The sequence below is a fragment of the Primulina tabacum genome, chromosome 5, assembly GCF_025594145.1.
Source record: "Primulina tabacum isolate GXHZ01 chromosome 5, ASM2559414v2, whole genome shotgun sequence".
Classification (NCBI taxonomy): domain Eukaryota; kingdom Viridiplantae; phylum Streptophyta; class Magnoliopsida; order Lamiales; family Gesneriaceae; genus Primulina; species Primulina tabacum.
Window position 1 is genome coordinate 5,602,210 of NC_134554.1, and position 17,595 is coordinate 5,619,804.

The 17,595-nt window shown below is 34.6% G+C and overlaps 1 protein-coding gene across 2 annotated transcripts; it reads right to left on the reverse strand.

Moving 5' to 3' along the window:
• Positions 1 to 390: 390 nt before the first annotated feature.
• LOC142545862 (protein PIR) lies at positions 391 to 17,053 on the reverse strand. Of its 2 annotated transcripts, XM_075653273.1 has the most exons (31): positions 16,965 to 17,053; positions 16,820 to 16,880; positions 16,674 to 16,746; positions 15,727 to 15,791; positions 15,552 to 15,629; positions 15,174 to 15,293; positions 15,019 to 15,089; positions 14,340 to 14,432; positions 12,257 to 12,326; positions 12,049 to 12,113; positions 11,589 to 11,784; positions 11,312 to 11,463; positions 11,032 to 11,125; positions 9,921 to 10,136; positions 9,488 to 9,699; positions 8,987 to 9,134; positions 8,156 to 8,324; positions 7,455 to 7,531; positions 6,814 to 6,984; positions 6,574 to 6,650; positions 6,373 to 6,475; positions 5,689 to 5,808; positions 5,469 to 5,612; positions 4,747 to 4,896; positions 3,993 to 4,136; positions 2,768 to 2,855; positions 2,068 to 2,198; positions 1,591 to 1,798; positions 1,265 to 1,437; positions 924 to 1,130; positions 391 to 790 (listed from the first exon to the last, which is right to left on the reverse strand). In XM_075653273.1, exons 2-31 carry the CDS (start codon positions 16,871 to 16,873, stop codon positions 596 to 598), a joined length of 3,864 nt encoding a protein of 1,287 aa, XP_075509388.1. In that variant the 5' UTR covers positions 16,874 to 16,880; positions 16,965 to 17,053; the 3' UTR covers positions 391 to 595. The 2 variants fall into 2 exon arrangements, with proteins under 2 accessions (XP_075509388.1, XP_075509389.1); XM_075653274.1 differs by lacking the exons at positions 16,674 to 16,746; positions 16,820 to 16,880; positions 16,965 to 17,053 and having other exon boundaries at positions 15,174 to 15,286; positions 15,727 to 15,797.
• Between the last annotated feature and the right edge of the window lie 542 nt (positions 17,054 to 17,595).

Below are 17,595 nucleotides of genomic sequence, written 5' to 3' on the forward strand. Positions count from 1 at the left end.
TGTTGTCAACCAATTAAAAACAACCACGTGGCATTGCTGACTCGTTTAGGACGGTAAATAATTTCTGCAAATTATTTTGAAGGTGGTGAATAATCAATAATTCATGGCGGGTGAAGATATTTTTCATCTTAAAATGATTCAATCTTTAAAATATTTTATATTTATTTTTAAGTTTAAGAACATAATATGTTTTACCAAAATATATAATAAATAGTAAAATTATTTTTTAATATTGATGAATAATTATAATATTGGAAAATGATGACATATAAATTATATATTATTTAATGTATAAGTAAATATAAATATAAATGCTATATAGCCAGAAACATACGAGACTCTTCCTTCACCAAATCAAGATTGGGTATATTTCGCCAAAAAAAAAAAAAAAAAAAAACGAGCCCATATATTAAATATTTTTAAACCATTTGTGAATGCAACATCAAGCCTTGAATTCGTACATAAAAAATGACTAATTTCTGTATTACATTTTCAAGGATTTTCATAGTACTGCTGCATCATATGAAAAAATGATAAGACATTGAGAAGAAAATAAATACATGGGACGAGGAACTAAAAATCCACAGAAACTATGTCAGGCACCCTTCTGTGGCAGTGTTTCGAATGCAGAAACTGTATTCTCAAACTTGATTCTGTGCAGAATGGCACCACTCTGTTTGATTGCACAAGCCTGCTTGTCCTCTAACGGGCATCGCGCTTTCAACATCGAAAATACGTGGTTATTCAACCTCCTCGCTCTCTTCATGTCTTCAATCAACATCTCCAAACCCTTCATCAATAAATATACATTACCCCGAAAGCAGACAAGAAGCAGATACACACACAAACATATATATAGTGCGCTCAGACAGAAGGGCTGAAATCTTTTGAATTCACCACCCAAAATACATTAATATTTATACCTGGACAAATTGAGGACTCTTCTGCGCCAATGTGCTTGATCCAGCCTCAACCTCGGCAATGTTGAGGACTTGATGCGAAAAGTCGAACAGTTCGAAATGCAACTGTTGCCCAAGCAAGTATATGATAGTGCAGCCACCCCAGGCAACTGAATCACCCAACATTCCATGATTGCTTGTTTGTGCTTGAACAGCTTCCTCCAGGTACTCCTGAACATTCGGAGAAGAAGACTTCATCAGATACCCGAAATAGACCGTGTCGTGGCCTTTAGAGACCAAGTTATGATTACTAGATTAGGAGTTCAGAGTAAAGAGAGAGGAACAAATCAAGAACTGTCTCGTACAATTTGGAGTCCACTGTATATGCGATAAAAGTCCTTTGAAGTCGTAATGTCAACAAACCCAGTCCTAGGAACTATGCTCCATTTACTACAGTATTTATCTAAAGCTGCACTTGTAAAAGCAAGTGCATATTCCAGCACACTTCCGGCATTATTGTTGGACTTATACAGCAGATCTGAAACAAAATTACACAGATAATTTGCAATGTCAGAGCAAAAATAAGTTTTGCAGGAATTTTCACGGGATTGAACTCTAAGAATATCAAGCCTTCAAGATCATTCTATCAATGCTCGCGAATAAGATGATTATATAGACTACAAATCCATACCAGCAGCTTCCGCCTGTCTAGCCAGGAGTCGGAAAGAAGATGGATTTGAGAAGCTAGGGTTAGAAACACTTGCTGCCGCTACAGATTTGAAGAGACTTATAATGGGACTATCTTCACCATCATGGGATTGCACGATTTGTCCATTTGGACCAGGAATCAGACCCAGCCAAGGAGCGGTTAGCATGAATTGGCTAGTGTCCACTTCTCTCTTTTGGTGAGGGAAAAGAAAAGAATAAGAAGCTATCAGCACAATACACACCATCAAATTAATGTTCGTACTTTATCCTTATCAAACACAAAACGGTATTAGAAAAATAGTGAATTTGAACAGGAACTTAATCCGCATTTACAGGCTCATAAATGAAAGGACAAAATAGAATGCCTTGTTGAGAGTTACATTTATATATCCACATAAACCGCAGCCGTTAATATTCCTTTAAGAATTTCACAATAAAGCAATGATAATAAGAAACGCACCAAAACAATATCAAGCAGACTTATCCAGTACAAGACACTTCCAATTTCCTTTATCCCGCGAATAGTCTCAATCTTGAGTTCTGGTTTCGACTGCCAGCAATTAAGATGCTCATGAACGTTCCTCATGCAACCTAAACAAAAGATCGGCATATTTAAAAACTAAGGAACATGAACTGACCAAAAATTCCAAATAGTGTGATAAGTTAAATCTTGTTTGGGAAAAATGTGAGTGAAAAAGTGCTGCGCAGGTAGAAAGTGCAAATTGTGAAATTCTACCACAACACAACTCCCTGTACCACAGGATGAGGAAAATCATTCAAGCTAAGGTACATAAATATTAAAATGAAGTGCTTTTTTTTCCTGTCCATTCCAGTATCTTTTTAGTAGTTTCTACTGCGTGAAGGAACACTTGACATCAAAACTATTATAACAAATCTGAAGCAAGTTTGAACATTGCTAAAGTTACAAGAAACGTCAAACAAACTCTTAATGTTTAAAAATATCAATTATGAAGTTAAAGAATGCAAGTTTAAACAGTGAACAAACTTTATATTTATATATACACACATAAAACACAATGCATAAAAATCATTGGTACAAAAACCAATAACAAAGATTGAGCAAACTCTCTCCCAGAATACTAAAGAGGAAACTCACATTTGTTAAGCATAACCAAAACAACACAAAAGACATTGCTTACCTGCTACACCGCCATCAAAAGGAAGTAATCCAATTGATTTAGGCAAAGCCTCTTGCAATCCAGTGATCACTGGTTCAAGGGTCGTTATCTGAAACAGTTATTGCAAAGGAGAATTAGTTTTCAAATCATAGCAGAAAAGCATGAAATCAGTAAAAAAAATATCACACAGAAAAGCCTACTAACTTGGGTTTGAGGTTACTAGCAGGTTGGGCCAAGAAAATGAAATACAAGACAACCCAAAGCCTTCTATATTGAAGGTTTACACTAGAAGGGCCCGGAAAGGGGAGAGAGAATAGGGAATAAGAGTAGTAGAAGGGAAAGGAATGAAAAGGCAGAGTCAGTTAATGTGGAGGCCTTGAGAATTTTAGGATAAAAAGCCGCTAGCATTGCTAGGGAAGGGGAGAGAATGCTTCTATTGGGAATTAACTTATTAATCTTGGGGCCATTTTCCTCTGAAGGAACTGGGTCATTTATTTTGTACAAGCATTTCTATTGTATTGGATTGGAATTCGTTGATTATTTTCCTCGTTGATTATTTTCCAGTGATATCATTTTGTTACTCTTCTTATTGTACTAAATGAAATGATATCCGTATCAAAAAGCCTTTCACACATTTCACATAGTTAAACAACTTTAAGAGAACACAATTTGTAATGAAACAAAGTAGTTAACAAGTTCTGATTTTTGAGCCATAGATATAATATACAAAAAATGTTGTTAGTTCCAGAAATATCGCTACCGGCATTTAAATTCACAGCTTTTTGTAATCAACTGCTGTACCCATCACTTGACATTCATTATACATACCCAAACTTAAGCTGCCACTAAAGTCCATTACAGCAAACACAAGGAAATGAAGGAAAAAGGACAAAAGACTTTCAAGAAGATATTTATTGTCAGTCAAATCTCTCACACTAGTACTGCTGCTATTGAACAACAAGCCATGCACATCATACAACCAAGCTCATCACCACCAGAAAACCCAACATTAGAAAGAAAAAAGGTTTCCACCATCACTACAGATGTTTCAAAAGGCAACCAATTTATAATCCTAGTTGATAGCTGTAAGCAGCATTTGCATTGTACTCATTCAGCAGACATACATTGAAATCAACAAGCAAACAATGAAAGATGACACGGCAACAGTGGTAAACTCATCAAGTAATAAATAAAAGTTTTACGAAACATGTCCATTGCGAATTCATGAAGGATCAGATAACAATACCTTATTTGACACATGGTCTAACAATGCACGGATGAGCCATGGTAATGATCTTGATCCCAGAAGTCTCACTATAGAATACATATGAGGCATTCCAAAAAAGGCACTATGTAATCTGGCAAAGCTTTGATATGCAGAATTCAGATCCTACCATCAACAGGAGGGAAAGTGAAAGGTCATGAATAAATAAACAAATCATAATATATATCGGTACTAAATGCATTCATTTTGAAAGCATAGATCACGTTGATAATATTCCAATCTCTCGAACCAATTCAGCACACACTCATAAAAAGTAAAACTAGCATCTTTATTTTGAGGGTATCCACATACATAACTTAATTCTCCCGGTATGTTTAGGGAAATTTAGGCTCAGGATGTTAGCTATTAAATGAATACTCCATTTTTCAAGAGGACTCTAATTTCCTTATGTTATTCTTAAAATTGCAAGCTTCATCCTGTTCTACAATTGACCAAGGCCACTGAGCTTAATAGATCAATCTTGTTTTCCCATGTTTAAATTACATTCTCCGGTTACTAATAAAGCAAATTGTAAACCCCTAATTTATCAGTACATGCCAATTGATTGTGGAGCATTAATTTGAACCAAACACATAAAAGGAATGAATTTGATGCCATGTATTTCTCAAAGGTCGTAATTCAGTATGTAGACTTCTTCAAATAAAGAAAAGGTAGTAGATACAAGTTTATGGGGTAACTAGAGAAAGCAGTACCATCAAATTCATATTTTTCTTACTTGATTACCACAGTAAAAAATTGGCTTTGCATAGGGTACTGATGGCTTCTGAGCAGGAACTGATGGCATTCTCGATGATCGGACAAAGCGCTGAGTAGTATTACATAATATGAAGTTCGGTAAAAAGTCATTTTGCATCTCCAACCAAATCTGAAAATTTTACAGATCATTCAAGCAACTGTCAGTAACAGAAACTCCTCTATGAACATTACAATGAGAAGAGTTTTATTTTGTTTTTAATATATTAGTTGTTTTTTTATTTATCTTCATATTGAAAGACTCGGACCGTGTTTGAAAATGAATAATCCCTTCCGAAAATAGATAAGCAAGAATGATGATCAAAATCCTTGCAATGCCGCATAAAAACAAGGTATCACAACCATATTTCCTAAGGTAAATAAAAACAAAGAATCCAAAGGGCTAGCACAAGGCAAACACAAGCAGTGGGACCATCAAAGAGCGACAGACAATTCCGTTTTGTGTTTTATTTTGAGCAAGGAACAAAAACGAAAGTAAAGGATATCTTCAAGCCTGGGAAAATGTTTGAACTTACAGTGTTCTCAATTAACGTGTAAAATTCTTGTTATGTTCTGTATTTAAATGCCAAAATCTCTTCGAACAAGTAAGATAGAAAGGACTGGCCACCATAAATGTGTCAGCGAGTACTTTGGCTATCCTTCTCTGAAAAATACCATGTCCAAGAGCACACAAAGTTTACATACCTGAGAAGCAAGTCTGCTAGAATATGAAACAAGGGATAAATTTTCTTGCATCTCGTTCAACATGAGACCAAATGAATCAAGAGTAAGATCTTTTGATAGTAATTCGTGAGCTAGTCTCAAGATGCAAATGAGCTTTTCTAGTTCCTGAAATTCAAGTGTTTATTGAGAAAATCCAACATAAAGATTTGAGAGAAGTCAAATTGTCAACATTATCACTCACCACAATTGCACATAGATCCTGAGACTCAAATCGATCGAACAAAAATTCAATGTTGTCCCTGCATATTTTGTTCATCCTCTCAGAGATCAAACTTCTCAAGTTAATAGTCCGTCCCAGCAACTATAAACCATAAGAATCTGTTTTAGTAAAATTTAGAGACAAAAGGAGGTGATTTAAAAATCAACAAGTAACACGGAAAGGGATATAAACCCATTATACAAGAATTATGTATCAAGTTATGTCATAATGATATTCATTCTTAACCTTTCCCTTGGTTTGCTAACCTACATCATCTCATCATTGCCATATCAGCAAAGCTTAGTTTACAATTTATTACAAGAAACTAAGCCACAACGAGGATTTTACATGCACACAGAGTAAAAGTGTAAAACATGCCAAAGGTTGAGAAATATCTGTGAAGGACTACATCAGCAGTGCACCGGTACTGTGGAACATAATAATTTTAACATTAAATTTTGGGTTGTAAACACAAAGAAAGAAATGGAATCTATATACAATTTATCCTATATTATTATTTACAATGCTTGATGACCATACAATGTACTTATTTGAAGCGAAAAAATGATGTCTTTAAGATAATTGGAATGGCAAGAACGAAAGAGCTGCCTTACAGCATTGATGTAAAGCGCCAGGCTACATTGAGAAAATAAAATATAAATGTACCTTCACTCTTGTCATCTTTAATATTGCAGTGAATCTCATTGGATGGATCGAAAACTTCTCACCAACATCTATTGCAAATAGGAATGACGGATCAAGCAGTTCACTGTGAGTTCAGAAACCAGAGCAGTGCAAAAGATTTAGTTTAACTGAATATTTTAAAAAGATATCGGTAGTGTATATAAAATAGGTCAACGCAGATACCTAGCTGCCCAACTCTTGTAGTATGTGAACACAGAGTCACATAATTTTGCTATAAATATGTCAAAGCAATTATCCACCTGAAAAGAAAAACAAAAACCCAAAGATCAGTTCATTAAAAAATATCATTAAAAAATTAGAAGAAATGATGGCAGAATCAAAGAGTTTGTGAAGTTCTGTCTCTGAACAGCTTGTTGCGCAAATTTAGAATCTAACTCTTCATAATGGTCTATGATTAGTCACCTCAGCTTCAATTTCATCATAAAGGAATCTTTGCTTGAGTACCACCAGTGCATGTTGAGCAGCATCATTATAGATGTCAAAGGGCATCAACACACTCTCTAGCAGACCAGCATCTTGAGACTCGATTACATGATCCACCAGCATCCAAGGAAGGGAACATTCAATGGGAAACTGCAGGAAAAGAAGGAGAATTTTTATTACATATAAGAGGATCAAAAGATGAAAGTGTAGTCAATTCATTTATGTTTCCGGAATAATTGACATATGAGGCAGCTTGAGACATAACAACCTAATTACCATACACTAAATATTTTGAAACTCAAAATATAAAAACATTGTCAGGAAAGATTAAAAACAATAGGCATAAACTAGAAAAGGAAGTTTCAAATGGCAGGTGCCAGAAAATGTGCAAGCAAAAACTGTCTATTAGGTCAGATATGCAGTTTAGAGGAGCATGGTCAAATATGGAGGAATGCAACAGATAAATTTGAGTGTCAGCAAGCATCCATTGATATGCTTTACACAATTCACGCTTCACAAGTTCAGCATCATGCAATTATCTGTTAGCACAAAATGCTAATTTGAAGCTCCAAACACTATTAGAAGTCATAATTAAAAGTTGTAAGATAAAACTCTTATACCTGGATAACTCGAGAAGATTCCAAATAAAATTCCCTGAACCATAGGAAACCAACATCTATCAGATCTGAAACCGAAGCTGCATAAAAGCATAACAGTGTCAGTTCACTTCCAACAAAGAAAGCTTCTCGATATTTCTGAAACAAAAAAGACAAATATAATTAGAAGAAAGCCGAAAATAATAGCAAAGATTGATTGGTCAGACACTTGTATTTCCATTACAATTTTATTTGTCTGCAGGTTCATCTGAATTCAGCATTTTCTAAATCCATGTAAAAACATTCCATGTGACAGGTCTATAATTTTATAATTTCGATGACCACTGTAAGAAAGGAAATAATTTCTACCCATAATGTCTCGAATAATCTGAAGTTGCTGAATTTTTCGGAAATATACAAGCAGCATATTCATATTTTCCTTGTCCTAGAGCAGAAAAAGAGCAGGGTTTCCAAAAGCCTAACAACATTCATAAGCTGTAGGAGCGTTTACATAATGACTCAACAACAAACCTCATTTCACTGAAAAACAGTCGAATGTGAAAAATATGATGGACATAATATTTCATAATTACTTACAATAAATAGAAGGAAGATGCCTCACTGCTAAATAAGCATGGATATAAAGCATCTATGATATAGCTAAACAATTTGATGGCCAAATTTGGAAACGACCATGAATAACTAACAGGATTTATTTCACAAACCTGTGTAGTCTAATACGTGCAAGAAAAACCCAAGCTTGTAGAAGAAGGTCTCCAGCTGTTTTAAATCATTGACCGGAATCTCAGAACCAGTATTACCAAAAAGGCCACCAGGTTTCCTCATGTTCCCTCCTGATACTACCTCGTATATCAAGAACTGCAAGCAATGGATCTGAAGAGATTGCATGTATGTGTACGAGAGAGAGGAAGGGATAGAGGGAGGAAGGAAAGAAGAGAGTTAGTTCAAAATTATAATACATCTGAAAAGCAAAATAAGCATGTACGTTCCTTATGTAATACAATTTACTTGAACATGTGAAAGGTTACCAATAAATTGTCAGTTTTCTTGTTTGGTCCCAATGTTTCAAAAATCAAAATAATATTAAAATATATATAAAAGCAATTTTCTTGGTCCAGCACATGGCAGGAAATCATCCCATGCCCATGATTGTTAATGTCAAGTGTCCAAACCATCCATGCTCACAAATTAAGCAATGGATGCAGCAATGGAGTAAAATTAAGGATATGAGAAACTCAATTGCTAAGAAGACAGACTTCAAAGAAAAAGAACAAAAAACCTTGACTCAAATACACTCCTGCATAAAATGTGATGTGACAAGCTAAGGGGAGTGAATACATATTAACTAAAACAAAAACAAAAACAAAAACAAAAAGATAGAACTAGAAGAAACAGTGAAACACGGAAGATAATGTTGCACTCATATCTTTTCCATAACTCAGAACTTTGTGCATGCTGTCAAGAAGACGCCATTAAAAGAAAATAGAAATATGCATCTCCTAACTAATACAGTAAGATCAATTTACTAGACCAACCTGTGCAGAAGTGGGTGCCACTGGTCTTGGATAAAAGAAGCTCACTCTACTTTCTTCTCCTCCGTGCTGGAATGTTTGCATATCAGGCTCAGGTCTGCTTGTATTTGCCATCCAATCGGCAGAAAGTGTGCGCATATCAGAAAGAATCCTATAAATGGAAAATCAGAAGCACATACAAGAGAAAGAAGTTACAGCTTTTCAATAAATATTTTACGACAGAGCATGGAAATGTCGTCCATCAACATTACATATAAGTGCATGCTCAGATTGGTCGTGTAAGCAGCAGGAATTTACTGGTAACATCTTACATGCAAGATGAGGTCAAGAAAACAGCAAGTAAAATGAATCTAGGTATTATAGACTTTAGTTAAAATTGCCATAATAAGACAATTCTCCAGAAAGAAAATTGTTTAAATTCAGATTCAAGATCAAGTATGCATAAAAATCTAATCGTGCTAGTTTAACATAATACATATTCAAAATAAATAACAATATTCCTACCTGGAAAGGTCTTTCTTCTTACGAAAAGTAGTTCGCAGCATCATGGCCAATGTATTTTGCACAAAATCTTGGACCTCTCCATGGATAGTTTCCCACAGGGCATCGGCAACCAATGTATCTGCCTTCTGCAACAATAACCCTATTCCCTTGATGTAGCTCACGAGTTCAACCATAGCTTTTCTTTCCTCAGCACTATAATTATATCGTACCACCTAGGAGCATTTAAAAAGGTTTAACATTATGTGATCGGAAGAATCCAACAGCCCAAATAGGATGTCGACAATAAAAATTAAATAGTTACCTAACCCTGCACCTCAAAATGATTCATTTATACATGTTGTGAGTTATGACTTGGATGGATGACAACGGACATTGACTAAATGTACAGAGTCCAGATAAAATGCAAAGATGAGATTTGAAATTTAATTTAGACCTTCTCATAGTCTGAATAAGATGATGCTATCTCATGTGAATCTGAAGAAATGGGATCTTTGCAAGGGCGTGAAAATTTCCATGCACACTGCTCCCATACACGCCCAGTCCATCTACTTAAGAGCTGAAAACCTTCAACAACCATATCATAGACGTTCCCTTTTACTTCCTTTGCCCACTCCAAGTCGGCACCATCCATTGACCTCAATAAAACAAGCTGCAAAATAGTAATAACATCTGTCACAACCAAAAACAAAACCATAAGAAGAGTTTACACACTGATGCAGTGGAGAAAAAACTGAGATTTCTGAAAGAAATCGGTTAAGGCATAGCCACTAAGTTGTTTCTATAATGCCAAAAATAAGCTAAGTAGCTAACATTATAAAAATCTTGGAGAATAATACATACCTGATTCCGTATGACTGTAGCTACGGTATCTTTTATTTTTATTTTTACCTTTAAGTTAATAGTATGAAAGTGTAGTTTATAATTTTGGGACATGGGTTATTAATTTAGAATATAATTAATGATTTAGATTATTTCATATATTTATAAAGTACTGAAAAATTGAATGTTTTATTTATTTAAAATAATTATATTTATATTTTAATTATTTAAATGATAAAATAAATATATTTGTTATTATCTCACGTAAAAATTGCTACAAATAAAAACATGAAATGAGCTAATTTACTTTCAAATAAATTTAGTATATATATAGTTTATAACAAAGAAAATTATTTAAACTATTTTTAAATTTTGGAATGAATTATTTAAAAAAATTATATAAATTTAATTTATATTATTTATTAAATTAAATAAATTGATTATCTAAATTAAATAATTAATTACACCAAAGTTTTATACACTAATATAATATATTTGTAAGGGTATTTTTTTTGTGAAAACAATATTTGAGGCTTATGAAAAAAAGGGAATATTTATTTTAGGTTTAGAGTAAAATTTGAAGTAGATGGGTTGGTTATGAGTTTTGTAAATTGCATAATTTTGGTGTAAAACTTCCACTAAAACAGTGCAACCTAAATCAACAAAGACAACAAAAACATAGAGACAAAGGAATGAGGGAGAGATTTTCAGTTAAGCAAGAATACCTGATTCAAAGAAGAAGCAAAGCGTACAGAGAAATCATCATGTTCAGCACGTATAGCCCCAACATGGTTGATGATCAAATAATGGCGCTGATAAGTTAGGTAAGTCAAGGAAACAAGAATTCATATATTTCAAAGATCTCTGTCACTTTCTCCGTATTGGGTAGAGAATAATTTTCATATTGATAGACAATAAATTTCATAGACAACCAGAAGATAATTACCAGTACAGAGATACTAAAATAAGACCATATAGGCTTGACTGTAAGTAATTAAAGGATATTCTTGTGCCTCCCGAGGTGGCAGCTCATGGGGCGAATGAAGAGTAAGCAGACGGGTTTGGGAAGAAAACTTTGGAAAGTATGTGGACAATTCCTTTAGTATCGATGTAGGAGAAAGATGAAGATCTGGAAATGCAGGGATGACTGGATCGTTCTACATAGCAAGAGAGTTACTTAAGACCATTGCTCGAATTATAAAAGAACAAGGTATAATGGGGGCAGGGAAAATCCATAAACTAGAACACTAGAAGACTCATTCAACACATTGAAGTTATGTACCTTAAATATATTGATCAGTCTGTTGACTTTCACTCTTTTGTACAGGGACTCACTATCTTTCTCTGATGACGATGCCAAGACAACAAGAACAGGCAAAACACGAAGTAGAATGTGGCGCTCCGGAAAGAGAAGCGCAAAATTTAACTCTAGAGACTCAACAGCGAACACTATGAGAACTTGGAGGATATCATCAACACTATTGCAAGTAAAGGAGTGCATATACCAAATCGGAGATAACCAGTAGCAAGAAAAAGACAGTTTATAAAAACTTGAAATTCTTAAATGAAAATTTCTTGGAACCTTTTGAGAACAATAAATTTCTGAAAGAGGTCCTCAATGGAAAACTCTAACGAGAGTTTTATCCTCTACAGAGATTAAAAAAATGAACAACGCTGAATTAATCTTTGTAATATTTTCAAGCTTGCAGCTTAAAAATACAAACAATTCACACAAAGGATACTTGTTGACCCGGAACATCTCAACATGCAAGTTCAACAGAATTGCCCACCTCGTGCTCAAAAAGATCTGCCAAAATGCATATTTATCATGGTCTCAGATGATAAAGTAACAAAGTTATCAAACACAATTCACAGGTACAAACACAAACACAAACACAAACACAAACACAAACCCGTATTTGTTTTTTAGAAAGATAAAAAAACTCTTACCTGTAAATCATCTAGTTCTTCCCTCACTGAATCAGTATCTTGCCACTGCACACTTACTTGAGTAAATGTCCTAATATATTGAAAACAATACATTTTGATCAGAAAAAAATTCAAGTAGAAAATTCACATGTGACCCCGAGAAAATGTATAAAAATGAAAGTCAATTTGAAGATAATAAAAAAGTTACGATGCTAAAACTGCACCGGAGCACACATGTAATGATGTGATAGACACTCTTCTATGGGGAGGACATGTACATAATCTTTCAAATTTAAAAGATCCCAAAGATCAAATAAGCAAGTGCATATTTATCTGACCACAACAGTAATGCTAAAAAACTCTAGGTGAAAATCAGTAGGGAAAATTCCAGGAAAATGCCTAAGGCATGAGGAATCAGGAATTTGAGCAGTAAAGATATATTACGCCCTGAAATTTCAAGTGTCAAAGCTGGGAAGAGGAGTGGGGGATTCGATATATGCATGGAATCTGGAATTTAGCGAAGGAGTCAGGTAGGGATGGCAATGGGCCGGGGCGGGGGCGGGTTTGCCATTACCATCCCCATCCCCGAATTCCATCCCCACCCCGATCCCCTCCCCGATCCCCGCTTTTTCGGGTTCGGGGATCAACTTCCCATCCCCGTCGCCATCCCCGTTTCAAAAATATTAATATGGCAAGACGATGACGAATTCGGAGATTTTCTCAAGCCAAAAAGTTATCATTATCTATTATTATTTGAGATAATATTAATATTAATATCAATATTAATATTAATAATAATAAGATTATTAATATTTTAAAAAATAATATTATTATTATATTATTAATGTTAATAATACTATTATTTTATTATTGATATTATTTTCGGGGCGGGTTCGGGGATGGGGATAGTAATCCCATACCCGTCCCGAAATACATCGGGGATTTAAAAAAAAATCCCTATCCCCGAACCCAAACCCGAAAAAATCGGGGATCCCCATCCCCGTTTCGGGTTTTCCCCGCGGGGCCCCAAACCCGTGGGGAAAGTTGCCATTCCTAGAGTCAGGAGGCCAATAATACTGAAGAAGTCTGAAAATCAACCATAATTGAGCAGACGGGACTCTAATATCTGTAAGTAATCGGGAGTAGAGGTACAAGCGAGTCAAGCTACTCGTGAGCGGCTCGGCACTTGAGTCGTGTTCGAGTAGCTCGACCCGTCACTCGAGTCGGGTTCAAGTTTTAATGGTTTTGACTCGATTAGCTCGCGAGCTACTCGAGTAGCTATATATTCTTTTATTATAATTATTTCTAGTTTAAGAGTATTTTTTTCTTATATAAAATTTAAACCCTGAAATTATGCTTCAAACACTATCGAGTTCGAGTAACACGATATTCACTAGTCAAGCTCGAATATCAAGGGCTCGAGTGGTGTGATACTCGAGCTCGACTCTCGCCTCATTTGCACCCCTATTCGGGAGCTTAACAAATTATGAGCAATCGGGAGATCGAGCCATCCAATGTATTATAAACTTTTCTATTTATTATCCAAAATACAGGAATCCCCTGCCATGGTTCTGTTGCCTATGTTGAGACCCAGCCACTTCTAAAAAAGTCCTTTCACCACAAAAATTGGTTTTTGAATAGTTTTGTATAAAAAAATATTTAAGAATCACAAGGAAACTATGGCTTACGTGTCTCTGTTTCAGCTCGTCTTTTAAAATAAGAAGCAGCTGCATTTTACTTTTCTATTAAAAAAATAAGACTACTACTACTTTTTCGGGAAAGAAGAAGAAGAATAAGAATGGTTTTTGAATAGTTTTGTATAAAAAAACATTTACAAAATCACAAGAAACTACGGCAAATGAGTCTCTGTTTCAGTTTGTCTTTTACAATAAGAAGCAGCTCTATTTAACTTTTCTATTAAAAAAATAAGATTGCTACTGCTTTTTGGGGGAAGAAGAAGAAGAGTTTCAGCTTGTCTTTTAAAATAAGAAGCAGCACTATTTTACTTTTCTAAAAAATAAGACTACTACTGCTTTTTGGGGGAAGGAGCAGGAACAAAATCAGTATTACAATGAAAGTAATCCACGTAAACAATCTAGCATACCTTTTGTACCAAGAGAAGTCATTGGGTATGCTAGCCTTCGCATTCTTTAAATGATCAAGTTGAACCAAAACATCAAGCAACTTAAGCATAGACCTGCAATGAATAACAAAATTACCTAAATAATTTTTTTCAAATTAAGGCAACACTAAAAAGCCTTGGAAGAAACAAGTTGTCCACAGTTGTAAAGGAAAAAGCAAGAGAAATCCAAGTGCACAATGGTAGATCACAGATGAACACCCTTTCCTAAATTGAGGTAACAGCACAGTGGTTGGCCTTTTATTTACTGGGTAGTTGGATTACTTTTAGGCTGGCAGATCACCACTCACCACCAATCTTTTAAGTTGAAACAATCATTTCAAATTCTTTGACGCGTGAATACCTATATTTAAGCACTACATGAACATATGAGATCATGCTGAATTTTATCATAGAACAATGTTATTTTAAGTTCTCATAGAGCAAGCACTCTTGGCTGGGGAAAAAAATCAAGACCAGAAAAGTGGGCATTGCGAAAAACAGATAAACCCGGAAAATGCAAGTTTTACAAGCATATATATTCAACACGTTAACTGAACCACCAATAACTTTATATGTATATGGAAAGTTACTTTTTAATTATGATTTGCATTAAATATCAGTGAACTTTATGATGCTGGATAAACTAGTGTGAACAACACACCAAAGATGAGTTATGGTGGGACCATTGATGCGTCGCTCAGGCCTTGAAAAACGTTGCATGTCAGCTGCTAGCTGTGTCATAAAAAGCATAAGCAGCTTAGCATATAGTTGAAAAACTGCACTAAAAATTGGAAACAAAAGGATAAGAAATCGGACTTTTGAAGCAGCTGATGCTTGCCAACGCTGAATTTCACGTAGCCGGCTCATCTCCAGGTCTAAAACTTGGTAAGTTTCTAGATACAAGTCAGCCTGATTTTGTTTCATAGAATCTGGTAGCTGCCAAATAATATGCATATGTTATGTATGTTATATGAGCAAAAACAATATTGAAGTATCACGTAGGAGAGGAGAGGTATGCATCAGGTTTTTAAATATCAGACCCAATGACCCATATGAGTTCATCGTAAAAAGGTTTCTATTTCCCCTACAGAAAATTTAGAGCTGGCTCAACTTAATTCAACTTGAGCTTCTTCTGCTCAGCCAGTGGTAGTATAAAATATGCTTAATCTGCCTATAAACACAAGAATGAAGCACCTGAGGAAGCGCTTTTACACAATTCCGATAAGTATAAAGCACCGAACTCATTTCCTTTCCCTCTCGTATCAGCAAATTCTGTAACCATTTCAATTTTTATAATCAGAAAAAAATTTACAACAGATATCCAATTGAAATCAATTCGAGAATTGAAGTAACTGAGGTTAGATCATACCAGCTGATTGATCGCTTTTGTGTCCTCGGATAATGATAATCGATAGGCAGAAACATCACTGTAATCTGTGAAGAAAAAAAACTTTCTAAGATTATGAGCACATCTTCACAGTTAAGCTTATATTGCGAGAAAAAAAGTGTGTGTGTGTGTGTGTGTGTGTGTGTATAAATATATATAACAGAGTACCAGCTCAGCAAAAGGTACCAAATCTCTACATGAAAGCAAAAAGCCTCAAGACCATCCAAAAAAGTGGCATTTGCATCATTGGTATGAATAAGTTCTACTAATACCATTTTATAGCAAAAGAGAATTTTAGAAGCCTTAAACCATCCAAGAAAGCTCGATTTGTATTTTCTAATCTCTATCAAAGAGAATGATTTTTGATTATTTTCATATATTCAAAGACCAGAATTAATTATCTAAAGAAGGCCATAATCATGATAGGAGAGAATCCAAATCAAACAGGAATTTTTTTTGAATCTAATTATAGTTACTGAACTAAATACTTGCATGAACTTTCATTGCATCATACATCAGATAAAGACAGTTTATAACAACAATAATCTTCAATTCTGGGTAATGGTTAAATCTAATAGATTCATCAAATAAAAATATAACTTTCCCTGGCACAACCAGAGAGAATATGCTCTCGTTTAAGCACAAAGAACCATAATCATGTACCAGTATTAAAATTTTATTGAGTCCGAAAACTACTTTGATGTGGTGAAAGGAAGTTAATATGACACTCATGTCTATACTTTCCAGGGCCACGTTGAACACAACTTACTACTATCCTTAGTTTTCCATGACAAATATTGACAATATCGACCATCAACTTTGGAACTTCAAACAATAGTAGAAACCCATGAAATAGCAAAGAACCCACAAAAAAAAAATCAAGAAACAGTAGAAAAAATAACAATCAAACAAAGCGACAAAAAACATACCAATGGGACTAGTAGTTGCACCTCTCTCAGTTGACACCCAAAACCCAGGTCCCTGAATTTCTGGTTGATCATCCTAAAACAATTTTACTAAAACTAATTAATGACAGAATGCAGAGATCGCACTAAATTTAGAAATGCACACTTACCTCCAGCGAGAAAGTGGACAGTGCCGCCATGGCTTCCTCTATTGGCACAGCCATGAGAGATCTGAAGAGGTAAAATGACCAAGAACTTTACAGGAGTCGGCCAGAGAGCACTGAAGTTCAACGGAAGAATGTGCTTAGAATTCACCTGATTTTGCCACTTTCTCCTACTTGAAAAATACAAAAATTCCTCTGAAAAAACACAGAAACCGAAATTTTCTGTGCGATGTACGGGTGAGAGGCAGCTACAAACAAGAGGCTATGAAGTCGCATTTGCCGTTGATAAAGTTGTTATGATTACGGTACGACTATTACGTTTCTTGTCTTTAATTCAAAGATACAATTATTTTAACAAAAAAATCAAAGAATTAATCAATATATTTTAGAAACATCTTTTTAGATCAGTGGAACTCCATCCGTTGTTATTTTTTTAATTTAAAATTGTATACATAAAATCAGATTATTTTTTTCATATTTAAATTGAATAATAATAATATATATAATGTATACTAAATGAAATAAAACTTTTATTTTAATAGTGTTTAAACATGCAACTACTATATTTCGATATATATTGAGTAAAATCTCGAGCTAACACAATAACTTGTAAATCATAATTGACAGATAACGTTCAATGTTCAAACGCTCCACAAATCGAACATCCCTAAAGCCATAAAAAAAACATTTAATATAATTGCTAATGATTATTATGATACCATTTAAAATATGATTTTAGTGATCCTTAAGATTATAAGTTCGATTGTGAGGCCCGGGACCGA